At 38.1% G+C, this 13,346-nt stretch overlaps 2 protein-coding genes across 5 annotated transcripts in view; one reads left to right on the top strand and one right to left on the bottom strand.

Moving 5' to 3' along the window:
- CTNNA1 (catenin (cadherin-associated protein), alpha 1, 102kDa) overlaps window positions 1-13,346 on the bottom strand; it is a 305,980-nt gene that overhangs the window by 56,109 nt on the left and 236,525 nt on the right. The window contains exon 1 of one of the 4 annotated variants that reach the window (XM_012727839.1): window positions 4,460-4,630. The exons of 2 other annotated variants lie outside the window; for them this stretch is intronic. The gene's annotated coding sequence lies outside the window, so the exon portion shown is untranslated. Of the gene's footprint in view, window positions 1-4,459; window positions 4,631-13,346 lie in introns of those variants that run through there. One more of the 4 variants, XM_012727838.1, reaches the window with a different exon arrangement.
- LRRTM2 (leucine rich repeat transmembrane neuronal 2) lies at window positions 4,698-10,988 on the top strand. Its single transcript, XM_004686779.2, has 2 exons — window positions 4,698-5,171; window positions 5,532-10,988. Exons 1-2 carry the CDS (start codon window positions 5,168-5,170, stop codon window positions 7,076-7,078), a joined length of 1,551 nt encoding a protein of 516 aa, XP_004686836.1. The 5' UTR covers window positions 4,698-5,167; the 3' UTR covers window positions 7,079-10,988.

Genomic DNA, 13,346 nt, shown 5'->3' with positions numbered 1-13,346 from the left:
GATGTGAAACAGCATTTCCATAAAAAGGGGATAGAAGGCAGGTGAGTTCTAGAAGACATGGGAAGTGGGTGTAGGGCTAAGCTTTCTTCTCAGCTATGGATTTGTACCAGGAATTTGGGGGACTTGGCGGAGACACATAGAGACATTGAAAGAAACACAAGGGTGAGAAACATGTAGGGATGCAGATAGTGGCAGCCATTATATTAATTTGTACTTTGATTTTGTTCCTTTCATCCAGACTTGCCTGGTTTCTTTTGTCACTTCCCTACAGTTTCCCGCCAGAAGTTGCCTGAGACTTGTGGCAAGATTTCAGGTCTCAGTGGCTCCAACCCTGTTTCACTGACACTTGCCCACAAGGGGTGGATCTTTGAGCATTTTAATGGAAAATTATTATCCTTTCTCCCTTCTACATGCACATTAATCCTATTAAAATTCTTTCATACTATATACGCTTTGTCTTTGTTTTGCAAGGATAGCCAGACCCCGTTAAAGCATGCAAGTTTGGGGGTCCCAGGGTGCTCCTTAGACTACATGCTAACAAAGCAATATGGCAGTGTCTATCAACTTTAAACAGACTTAACTGTAATCAGCAGTTTACAACTAGTAATTTATATATAAACTTGCCTAAGGATTCAAAGATGAAAAGGATATTCACCTTACACTGTCTGCCAAAGCCAAAGCTTCAAAATAAAACTCTTGACCATAAATTATTGTATAATCATATAAAGGGAATGCTACAAAGTCTTTAGAGACACACACACTCTGTACAAGCAGCAAGTAAATATGAATGGCATAAATAAACGAATCTTAAAAAAAAAAGCACCTGACTCCAAAATAGAATTCCAAACTTTATAGGTTACAACACTAAAAGGAACACATCAACTAGTGTGACCTTCCTACTGCTTTTGTGTTTACTAATGAGAACAAAAAGATGTTTAAAAATCAAACTTAAGGGGGAGCAAGAACAGAAGCAGAATCTATTAAATCCCTATTAAAAATAGGGATTCTAGAGGCCTAATGTAGACAGTTTATTGCTTAGGTCCTTGAAAGGCATGTTTCCCAGCAACACAGATACTTATTTACATTTGACAGTGGTCCCCCATGATTGCACTAAGACCCTAAAGAACCCAAAATTCTGAATGTTCTCAAACCCTCTGGCTCTGAGACTATCAGCTACTCTAGCTAATTTGCAACATGACTGGCTGGTAAAGCCATAATCCTTATATACTGTAAGTACTTCTCTCTAACGTTCTATTTCTTGGGAAGATAACAAGCTAAAGTCTTTAAGTGCCAAACTTCAGATGTCCCCTTTTTTCCTTATAAAAGCAAATCGAACATTTAGAAAGTCATATCTTTATGTCCAAATACATACATGTTTGAAAGTAGTGAACAGCTCTAGAATTTATATCAGTCTTCTGTCATCTTCTTTCCTTCTTCCCTCCAATGAAGACTATACAGATGCTAATATTAGTATAAGCCCAAGTATGTGGCTGCCAACTATGAACCCTAAGGGTCTTACCAGTAGATATTTTCAGACTTACAAAATTTAGGATTTGACCCTAAAAACTGTTAATCACTTTCATAACCATAAGAAGATACTTCAAATATAGGTCAAGGCTAGCAACAACATGTAGATTTTGTTATACTTCTCCAGAGTACCTCTGGGCAATACTCTGGTAACACAGTATTATAATTTGGGAGTTGAAAATGACTAAAGAAGCTTTAGGATAAAGCCACAAGCTCATTCTCTACTACAAAAATAATAAAGTATTTCATGTATATAACTGTAATCTGCTTCTCCATGTGAGGAAATAATTTGCTCACATATTAACAACATATATTAAAGCAAACTTTCATATACAGGAATGCAAATACTACAGCACCTAAGCCCTGCTGCTTAACTCAATGTGTTTAAAACCACTTACAGAGCAGAGGCAGGTTAGATTTTACTTCTCCTTGTCACAAAAACCTAAAGCAGTGAAAATTGGAACAAATCTATGGATAGTACCTTCCAGAAGTTGTACTGCCATTTTAATTATGTCAAAGGCATACATATTCAGAATAAAGTGACTATAAAATGAAATCAAGAAAAGGTTTTATTCAGAAAGAACACAGATTTCCTTTAGCTTAAGAAAAAGATCAAAAAGTTCTACAAAATCCTATCAATGGAAACTGTGCTCTACCAATTTTAAGACAAACACCATGACTTCTTTGGATTCTTTTAAACATAAAGAGATAGCAACATGTCCAGTAACTTAGAAGGAACTACAGGGATCTGTGCTCAGTGGGTACTATGACACAGCAGGTGTTACTGCCCACTTCTCCAGATGCATCATAAAGTAATTACTCTTGATAGCACTGGTGCTTCTCTGGGTAATTTTCCCAAATATCCATTATAATAGTATGGGGATAAGCATTTTCCATTTGTTAGTACACAATATACAAGCAGACTGAAGAGCAAAAAGGAATCGAGAGTATAAGGGAAAAGCGATACTTTTACTTCTAAATTTTCACAAGTAACTCATTCCTAATCATGGTTGCTCTAATCCAAATGACTAATGCTTTTCTCCACATGGGAATAAAATGGTTATTTCAGGGGGAAATTTAATCCAGTTCCTTCAATCTGGCAAAGGTATTTTTCATCAGAGGACAATTAGCTGACTTTTTTGATAAAGGCATTTACAATATCCTAATGGCTTCTTTTCCTTTATTTTATTAGTATTATTTTTTAATTAAGAACCCATTCACATCAGACTTCCCCTCCTTTGAAGTTTGGAAGCAAGTTCCTATGTAACAGTAACTGAAACATACAACCACAGACCCTAAAGAATCTGACTGAACCTTACCCACAGAAAAATATTTCTTTGACCAGCAAGCAGAAAGACAGATGTAATACTAGAAAAGACTCATTCCTGAGAACATGAGGTTCCATTTATGGGCAACTTCAGCCTGGGGAAAAATTTAGAACAGCACTGCACTGTAAGACTGCTGTGAAGTCTTTCCTTCCCTCCTCCTTTCACATGTGTCAGACCTGCTCTGTGGTCTAAACACTGCTCAGTAGTCCTGAGACCCTACTGTCTTTTTCCTCCCTTTATATTTCCTACTTCTTTTCCCCTATGAAATTCTTACATGTCTGATCCCACTTGTGGTCTGCTTCTGGGGGCACTTAAACTACATATCTACAGTTGCTTCAGTTTTCACAGCACCTTTACACAGGGCCCCAAGGAAGCGACGTGGCATCTTCCAGTCCTCACACTCCAACACAGAAAGATAGCCCTGAAGACAAACTATTCCCAAACTTACCCCAGGGGATGAAGCCACTGGAAGGCAATAGGCCAATGATGTATTTATTGCACAGACATCGTGGGTAGTTTGTGATTTCTGCTTACAGGTCTGAGATAAAACCCTGGAAGGATAACAGCCAGTGGTATGGCAGAAATTGACCCAGAAGGCTAAATCAATAAGGTAAAATGTGTAAAAGGCTTTCCATTTCTTAGACCCGGAAAATACGACCTTCCTAGAAATATCTATGCTGGAAATATCTATGCTAGAAATATCTCTCATGGCTGCACTACACTGAACATGGAGCTATACATTTATAACCAAGTTCTGAAGTGACGGCACTATTCAAAGCAAAAAGACAAGTTAGGTGAAGTAAAAATATTCAAAGCAAAAATCCTACTCCAAAGTGACCTTTTATATTTACTAGAGAGATTCCAGCAACAGTTAGTATGAGATTCAAAGTCAGTTCTTAAGCAGTAGAAGCTATTAGTGTATAAATGCTCAATTATTTGAGTGCCACATGCCCCAATCCCAGCATCAGCTGAGGCTTTCAGATAAAGGAGTGGGTGAGATTCTGAGATAACAAGGGATTGTGTGGATTGGTATTAGACCCCAGCCACACAATATCATTTGTCCTAAATCATTTCTGTTCCTCTAATAACACTTAGGACGGACACGCAGTATTAAGCGACTATATCAACCTACACTTTTCTTCAATAAGACATCCAAAGAACAAATTAGCATTATTGTTTATTCAGTACTGTGATGAAATATCATTATAAAAATAGGACAGAGGAAGAAATCTTTCTAATTAGAGTTCCCTTGAAATTCTCAGAGAACAAAATAATCAAAAGCTTTGTTTTGCAAGCTTTTGGGGTTTTTTCCCCCTTTATTCTTAGTTAAGCTCTAAATGACAAAGAAGCCAAGCCCTCTTACTAGTTTACTAACACATTTAAAGCAAAACACAGTCACACTTCCATTTTAACCAAACAAAGCAACAAGGTGACTGAGTAGCTTCCCAAACTACCAGAGCAGGCACTAATTCACACAGGCTGACTGGCGTTAAATCAGTATTTCATAAACCATGCAGGCTCTGCCCATTTACATGAGCTCTCTATGCAGAATCGGCAGTCTGATGCTGGCTCTCCCAAGCATTAAAAATCATCACTCTGCTAACCCAACTCACTGTTCAGACGGATCTTCTTGAATGCAGCCTTTATTACAACCTCACTGCTGCTTCCTACACTGAAGAAAAACCATGTTTTTAAGCCAGGAGTTCTTCTTTCTTGCTTTATTGTAGTCAGGGGGTCTTGAGACCACCCCGATACTGTTACAAAGCATAGTGCTCTGTAACAGTAAAGCTTCTGGAAAACCCAAACAAAAGACACGTCACCGGGTGACGTCAGCCTATATACAGTTCTGTGTGGTCGCAGCACATAAGCAAATTCATTCTTGTGCCGTTTCTCGGAAAAGCTTTTCAGTAAATGCACTCATGCTGCTCCAGAAGCTCTTCTCTGCAACAAGCAGCCCATCTGCCATCAACAAGTTAAGACCAAGAGAACTAACGGCTGCGGGAAGAAGGCACTGAAGCTTTGTTTGATTAACCAGCTGAGCAGTTAGAAGGACAAAATTTAACAACTTGTGTTCAAAACTGATTTAGGGGATCAGAGTTATCATAGAAAATGAAACCAATGCTTTCAAGAGGAATATCCTAAAAGGAAAACAACTCGCCCTAGCGGATTTATTTTACTCAGAAAGCCTGGGACACGCAGAAAACAGGAAACTGGTCAAAGGCTCCTGCTTCAGCATGTCAGAGCCTTTTACAGACTCACTGCGTTGAGTCTAACAACCGCGACTGAATGCAGCCTCCAATGTGCTCAGAAGAATGGGTAAGTCCATGCATTTATTTGTCTTGCAGGATCCACGAGGAATCACGCTTTTAAAATAAGCCATTGACTTTGCGTTTTATGGGGGAAATCACCGTCACATTTTTTTTTTTTTTTGGTATGGTTAAATTAAAAACATCTGTAGCTCAAAATAGATGTTTACCTTCTTTTAAAATGACTTTTAAATGACTCAAGTTTTGTTTTAGTCATACTAACAAGGTTAGTTGTTCTGCAGCAAATGAAAAATGTTATGCAGTGCAATCTTTCACCTATAATGTTATGATGATGTTGTTTTTAAAATAGCCTGTATGTTCTGCTGAAAAATATCCTATCTTCTTGTTTTCCTTAAATTATATTCTGCAGGCTTACATTTCAAGTGGCCATTAGGGGCCCCTATGCTGGCAGCAATATATGCAATGAGTATGGTTTTAAAAATGCTGCCTGCCCTGGGTATGGCGTGTCCACCCAAATGCCGCTGCGAGAAGCTGCTCTTCTATTGCGACTCTCAGGGCTTCCACTCGGTGCCAAACACCACAGACAAGGGCTCTCTGGGCCTGTCCCTGAGGCACAATCACATCACAGAGCTTGAAAGGGATCAATTTGCCAGCTTCAGTCAACTTACCTGGCTCCACTTAGACCACAATCAAATTTCAACAGTAAAGGAAGATGCTTTTCAAGGACTCTATAAACTTAAAGAATTAATCTTAAGTTCCAACAAAATATTTTACTTGCCAAACACAACTTTTACGCAACTGATTAACCTGCAAAATTTGGACCTGTCTTTTAATCAGCTGTCATCTCTGCATCCAGAGCTCTTCTATGGCCTTCGGAAACTGCAGACCCTGCATTTACGGTCCAACTCCCTACGGACTATCCCAGTACGCCTGTTCTGGGACTGTCGTAGTCTGGAGTTTCTGGATTTGAGCACAAACCGTTTGCGAAGTTTGGCTCGCAATGGATTTGCGGGATTAATCAAACTGAGAGAGCTTCACCTAGAGCACAACCAGCTGACAAAGATTAATTTTGCTCATTTCCTACGGCTAAGCAGTCTGCACACACTCTTCTTACAATGGAACAAAATCAGCAACTTGACATGTGGGATGGAGTGGACCTGGGGCACTTTAGAAAAGCTAGACCTGACTGGAAATGAAATCAAAGCCATTGACCTGACAGTATTTGAAACGATGCCTAATCTTAAAATACTCCTCATGGATAACAACAAGTTAAACAGCCTTGATTCCAAGATCTTAAATTCCCTGATATCCCTCACAACCGTTGGCCTCTCTGGAAATCTGTGGGAATGCAGCCCTCGAATATGTGCTTTGGCCGCCTGGCTGGGCAGTTTCCAAGGTCGGTGGGAGCATTCCATCCTATGTCACAGCCCTGACCACACCCAAGGAGAGGATATTCTAGATGCAGTCCATGGATTTCAGCTTTGCTGGAATTTATCAACCACTGTCACGGCCATGGCTACAACTTATAGAGATCCAACCACTGAATATACAAAAAGAATAAGCTCATCAAGTTACCATGTGGGAGACAAAGAAATCCCAACTACTGCAGGCATAGCAGTTACTACTGAGGAACACTTTCCCGAGCCAGACAATGCCATCTTCACTCAGCGGGTAATTACAGGAACAATGGCTTTATTGTTTTCTTTCTTTTTTATTATTTTTATAGTGTTCATCTCCAGGAAGTGCTGCCCTCCCACTTTAAGAAGAATTAGGCAGTGCTCAATGATTCAGAACCACAGGCAGCTCCGATCCCAAACACGACTCCATATGTCAAACATGTCAGACCAAGGACCGTATAATGAATATGAGCCCACCCATGAAGGACCCTTCATCATCATTAATGGTTATGGACAGTGCAAGTGTCAGCAGCTGCCATACAAAGAATGTGAAGTATAATATGAACCATCATCAAAAATTACATCAGATAAGTAACCTATTTTACATAGTAGGGAATAAATATATATCTAATTTTTACCAATGGTGACATTAAGCCTAATTTTCCAAACTAAGTGGAGACATAAGTTTTTGAAGTGTTTAAGTATTTTAAATTTTTTTTCATTAAACAATATTGTAAATGCTAAATGAAGCAATGCTTACATTAATTTGCACTCTTATTGAAAAGTCTAAAAATGCTTACTTCAAAATAAGACATTTCATGTATGTAATTATATGCTGTCATGTGTAACATTTACTAAGGTCTCCATAAGCTAGTATTTTTACTGAAACAGTTTGGAAATAAGCTACTGAGCAAAATATGATATAGATCAGTACTAGTCTGATCATTGCTCTCCATCCCAAGCACCACAACTGGCTTGCTGCTTTAAAAGATTTAGCAAAGTTCTTTTGTATGGTAATTTGGCATTTATTCAAATCTACAATTATTGCCAGTGTGGGAAATAGAATTTCATGTATGCTGAAGACTGGTAAATATTAAACACTCTTCTTCCAGAGTTTTTGTCTGGGTTAGTAGGTATCAAAGTCCACATCAAGAAATCAGAACCTTTTATGTAATTCTAATAAGCTGAGTGACTCTTTAATATATTCAAAGAATGAATCCAAATGATTGTGGAAAGGTCTCATTACAAAGAAATCAATACTAAACCATTGCACTGACTTTGTATCACACACATCTAGTTTGACTTAGAAAAGACATAATGTGTTTTGTGGCATTTAGACTATTTAAACTAATTTTAAGTTACCAATCTACTAATTAGTGTACTAAATCCTATATTTATGAGAGAAAATTAACAATTATTTTGGAGAGAAAAAAGACAAAGTGAGTCAACTTCATCCTATGACTGGGCTTCTTCTGATTTGAAAGCACACACATATTCTTTTTCTCTCTTCCCCCTTTCACTCTCCTCACCTCCCTATCAGGATCAAAAATATCTTAACAAAGGGGTTCGAACCTCTTCTGCCTTTTCTGATCTTCAAATCTCAAAGGATCAAATAAAAAGTAATTGTGTGGCAAAAGGCATAAAACACACTTTTGTTAGAATATAGTATAAAGAAACCACCCAAAAATTCCTTTTCTAAATATTATATGCTAAAATTTCACCTTTTAACAATAAACACAAATATCCACTGTAAGAGCAGTTCCTTTAACGTGAAGGAACAACATATTACCAAGGCAAATCCTGTCGTGGCAGAACACTCCACATGCCTATGCAGCCACACAGTGGTGACTCAAAGGTGGCGCTGAGGTAAGAGAATGAAAAGGAAAGGGGAATTTTGGTGAAAGGATTTTGAAATTTGACTCAGAGAAACACAGTAGCTGAAGTTAAAAAGCAGCCAGCTGTGAGAACCTAGTAATGGTCCATAATCGGCATCAAACAGGCAATGACCCTGACCTACTGCAGTTGAAACAGGGAAAGTCTAAGAGATTCTCCAGGGTCAATGCAAGCACTTCATAATGAGCAAATAAAAATGACGGCACGTTTTTCATTCAGAAAAGGGCCAAAAGTAATTCACTTCTTCAATTATGATTTGTATAGAACTGATACATTTGGAATGTACATGCAAGCTACTGATTCATGCAGAAATTTTCTATAAACAAGTTTCTATGCATGTAGTAGCAAAAGCTGTGTAATTGGAATACTGTCTTGATTTTAGAATAAAGAGCACTTTTACCACTGGCATCTACTCCGTTAAAAAAAAAAAAGAACTAAATCCTCACAGAAATACTATCTCCTAAAATGTTATCTTTTCATTAATATGATACCCTTCATTCAAAGCACATTTTCTTCCCCTGACTAAATTAAAAACATGTTTAAACTACAGTTTATCTCATGAAATTTAATCCTATATTTTTCTCCTTTGGTACTAAGAGAAGGATATCTACGTACATATCAAAGAAAACATATGTCTCAGCAAAAAGAAGACAAGATGACAAGTTATGGTAGGAATGTACTCTCAAGATTTTTAAGATGGGTAGATTAGTCTGGCAAAGTCTCAGCCTAGTCAAGTTCATTTGGTCTTGAGCAGGGAGCATTTCATCTCTTCTTAAATCAGAATGTGCTTAGGCAGGAACAGAAGCAATGAGTAGAGAGAGCAGCTCACTGCTTCCCTACAGAGGGGTTATATCAGAAATCCCCTACAAATGAGAATTCCACATTAAAATTTACCAACCCATTTATCAGGGTAACCACAGTCATTTGTCAGGGGACAGCTTTGTCACAATACAACTGTGTCCAGAACACATAAAATTCCACTAGCTCTGAGAACAGGATAATTTTTCATCATTTCAACCACAGCCAAAATTAATTCAAACTGTGAGTTGAAGGGTGAGAAATATTGTCTGGGAATCTCCACATTAATCCTAAAGATTACAGTTTGTCAAATGGACCATCAACTGGTTAAAGTCTTTAGTATCTCTAGAAAATTAAATTGGAAAATCAAGCCACTTAGTATTTCAGGGGAATAGCATCCTCAAGGCCACAAAGACATACAGTCCCAGTTGGAAAATAACTGATTTCTCTGCCTTTTTTTCTTTGTTTTTTTAAGTAATGCTTTCTGAGAAAAGTTAACAGTGTGCCAACTAACATTTTTATTTCTCATCTGATGTGTAAACTTCCCTTTCTAGTTACCTACAGACAGCAGGGTTCCATTTAATTTGGGTCTGTCAGTATTGTGGTGTCAGAACAGATTTGAAGATGAGGCCGTTAGTCATATGAACTCTACCAAGTAGACAGAATGGAACAGCATCACAACCAAACTGCAGAGTCCAGCAACACAATGCTTCTCTGTGTGGTTTTATCCTCAACAACCTTTCCTCAAACTCCCTCCTTTTCTCTTTTTTTGATTGTCAAGGTTAGAGGAAATCAAAATAAAATTTCCTTGGAAAAAGGAAAGTTAAAGAAGACTATGATACTACTATACCAACCTAGTATTCAAAAGCTAGTTTGGGATCATTTATATTCATTTCTGTAGCTTGCCAGGGATTTTCAATCACCTTTCTGAAATGAGAGTGGGCTGATAAATTTGCAAATCCATAAACAACCCAGAGAATACCCACTGCCAACATCAAATAGCAAAGACACTAATTTTTTAAGCCAAAAATCTGCACTAACACATGTAATTTCTTAATGTGCCTAAGTTAATTTCTGTACCAATTCAATGAATGGAATTGATTGAACTTCCCAATTCCACTAATTATTAAAACCCATCTGCTTATTCTAATGCTAGTCACCAAGAGCTAGACTCCATCTTTCCAATAAAAATAAGTTGTATATAGCCCTAGGTCTGAATCCTAAAATTCAAAATAGGCATATCATTTTCTTAAGGCATACTTCCTACATACATCTATCAGAGAGAAAGCTATAAATGCCGTTTCTCTCTAAAATGTGAATATCAATATGAAATTTTAAAAGAGTATTTTTTAGAAACTGACTTACATGATCATTTTCCTAATATAGCAATACCATACGAGACCTATTTGGGACATACTTTTCATATCTTATTAGTTAAAGTGTTTCAACCAGAAAAATACAAAATAAAAATGGTAAGGCAATCCGTAAATACTAAGGATTTCTCTTCGGAACCTAGGGCAAACTTGCACTACTTGAATAATTTAAGGCCAAAAACAAATAGAAACAGACTGTTCAGCCTTTTTTCATACTGCTATTGCAAACATTTGGAAACGTCTGCTATTCCTTCAACTAACCAATTTTTCCTTGGTAATTAAAAAAAGATCTAATCTATGAATGTTTGGTGAACTTTCCTATCAACACTGAGAATGCAGACTTTAAAAGTACAATCTTTTAAACATATTGTGTTCAATCACCTTAAGAGCCATTTTTTTTTTGTGGGGCAGGAGGGGGGCAAGTGGGTTGGGGGTGGGAAGAAAATACTATTATAGTGGGGGGTTGGGGGTGATAACAAAGTACAGTGTACGGGAAGTTTTGTTATTAAAATTGTGCATACTGTAAAAAGTGAATGTCTTTTTTTTTTTTTAAGTTTTTCCTTGGTAACCTATCGATTTTTGACATGTGAAGCCTAACAAACCATTTGTGACAGATATAGAACCTTAAATGAATAGCTGTTTTGTGCCATAGTCTCGACAATGCCAAATATGTCAGCTGAAAGAGGGGCAGTTAATCATTACCTGTCTTTCATTCATAGAGGTAAAACTAGGCTAATAAGAAAGAAAGGTATTGAAGGGGAATGGAGGGGGTGTTGTGTGTGTGTGTAAAGGGGATGGCATCTGGTTAAAATCCACCACAGCGATAAATATCAGGCATGCAATAAGAAGCTGCCCTCATCATGAGTCTTAGCAAGAGGATAAACAGCTAGCTGTCCATATGACTTACCACCCTCCCAACAATAACTCAAGGGTGCTATTTGACCTCTACAGTGCAGACACCCATTGGGGTAGATCCTAGTAGCAACTAATAACACCACTCCTGGGAGGCAAGTCTACAGCTGCTGACCATGCTGGAACCTGCCCCTCATTTCTTGCATGATCTACTCTACCCCAGATGCTATTCCAAGAAGTATGGATGGGACAAAGGAAAAGAAAGATTTTAAATGAGCATTCCATGTTTGAGGACTAGAATAAACAGGTATATGCTATGTCTGGGCAGCTGTGGATGACAGAAATTGCCTTGGAGTGGAGGAGTTTGCTGCCACAAATTTCACTTTCCAGGGTATACTTACTGTTCCAGTCCTGGACCACTGCAGCAGACCATACAGGCAAGAAAAAATAAGGCCACCCCTTCCCCTAACACCCAGAGAAGAGGAGATCAGAGGCCAGGAGAGCTCTCACTCCAGAATCTCAAGAAGTAAGAAGGGCACAAACTTTTACTGACACACTTACCTATACACACTAGAGGGCATTGATGGCAGTGGTTTCAAGCTACACATAGGAACAAATTACTAAGCTTTTTGGAATTAAAAGCAAACCTTTTTAACACAATTCTCATACATTTTAATCTTGAAAATCCCAGGTCAAGTTACATCTGATTTATCAGTTATTTTAATTAGTTTTGTCTGTATGCCACCACATTCTCAGGTTCCCACTCAAATTTATAATAAATTTCTTCAAGGACTGTTTAAAGAGATTTTTAAAATTTCTTTAAATATATCTAACCAGCTGGGTATTTAAGGCTCCCTTAGAGAGACAAAATGTACTACAAATGGTCTTTTTACAAAGTGAGGAGGGAAAAAGAGGTGAAAATCAGAGTGATTCCAATCTCTCCCCTTAGCATGAGTTTCGATTTCCTCTCTACTGGTCAATGTTTTTGGAACACTCCTAAGAGATACTGAGTCTCCTTTCCCTATATAAAGGAGACATTAAAAAGCAATCAATCACAAGGGCAAATACAACATTGCATCCCTATCATGCAACACCCTTAAACTCAATTTAACATACCTTCATACAGGGATGTGCAAAAGTAAAACCCAGGCTATGGCCTCCAAATCAGAAACTCCCACTAGAAACCCAACATAATAAAGAAATGGCCATACAACAATCCTGAAGGAGGCTTTACTCACTTGGAAACCAGATTTTTAAAATGCAACCTTAGAAACAAACTCCAAGATCTTTTTTTTTTTTTAAAAAAAATAACTTTCAGGTACCAGGAGACCTTTTACCAAGAACCATGGTGAAAGAGAAGTAAAAATAACATAGTTAAGTCCAACTTTACTGAATAAATCTATTCACAATAGTGGTCAAAGTACAAGAATTCCATCCTTGGGTCATAGTGTGTATTCCCACACATGCACACTATCTCCAAGTTACTTTTTTTTTTTTAATTTTTTTTTATTTATTCATACAGAACTGGGGTACAGGCCAGAGATGTGGAGGGTGAGAGGCTTCACCAGAGACAGAGTGGGGAGCAGAATAGGCAGATCTACGAAGTACACTGCTGAGGGAAGCAGCGGGTGGGCCAGGAGAAGTCTGGCTCGCCATGTGGTCTCCTCCGGGGCAGGCTGCAGGCGGGAATCGAACTCATGAGGAAGTGGCTTCAGATTCTCAGTGCTGTGCTTTAACCCGCTGCGCCACCAGGGAGGGCCTCTCCAAGTTACTTTTATCTGGAAAATCAGGCCAAAACTCCATAGCAATTTATATTAATTTCAAAAACTGAGGAATACCCACCTATTTTCATGATCATAAGAACCAAGAGATTCCTCTTAAAAAAAAAGTTCCAGGGCCAGCTTCCCAGAT

Source organism: Condylura cristata, unplaced genomic scaffold (genome assembly GCF_000260355.1).
Source record: "Condylura cristata isolate star-nosed mole 26May11 unplaced genomic scaffold, ConCri1.0 scaffold00021, whole genome shotgun sequence".
NCBI classification, from domain to species: domain Eukaryota; kingdom Metazoa; phylum Chordata; class Mammalia; order Eulipotyphla; family Talpidae; genus Condylura; species Condylura cristata.
Note: the sequence above shows the minus strand (reverse complement) of the source record. Positions and strands in the feature narration are given on the sequence as shown.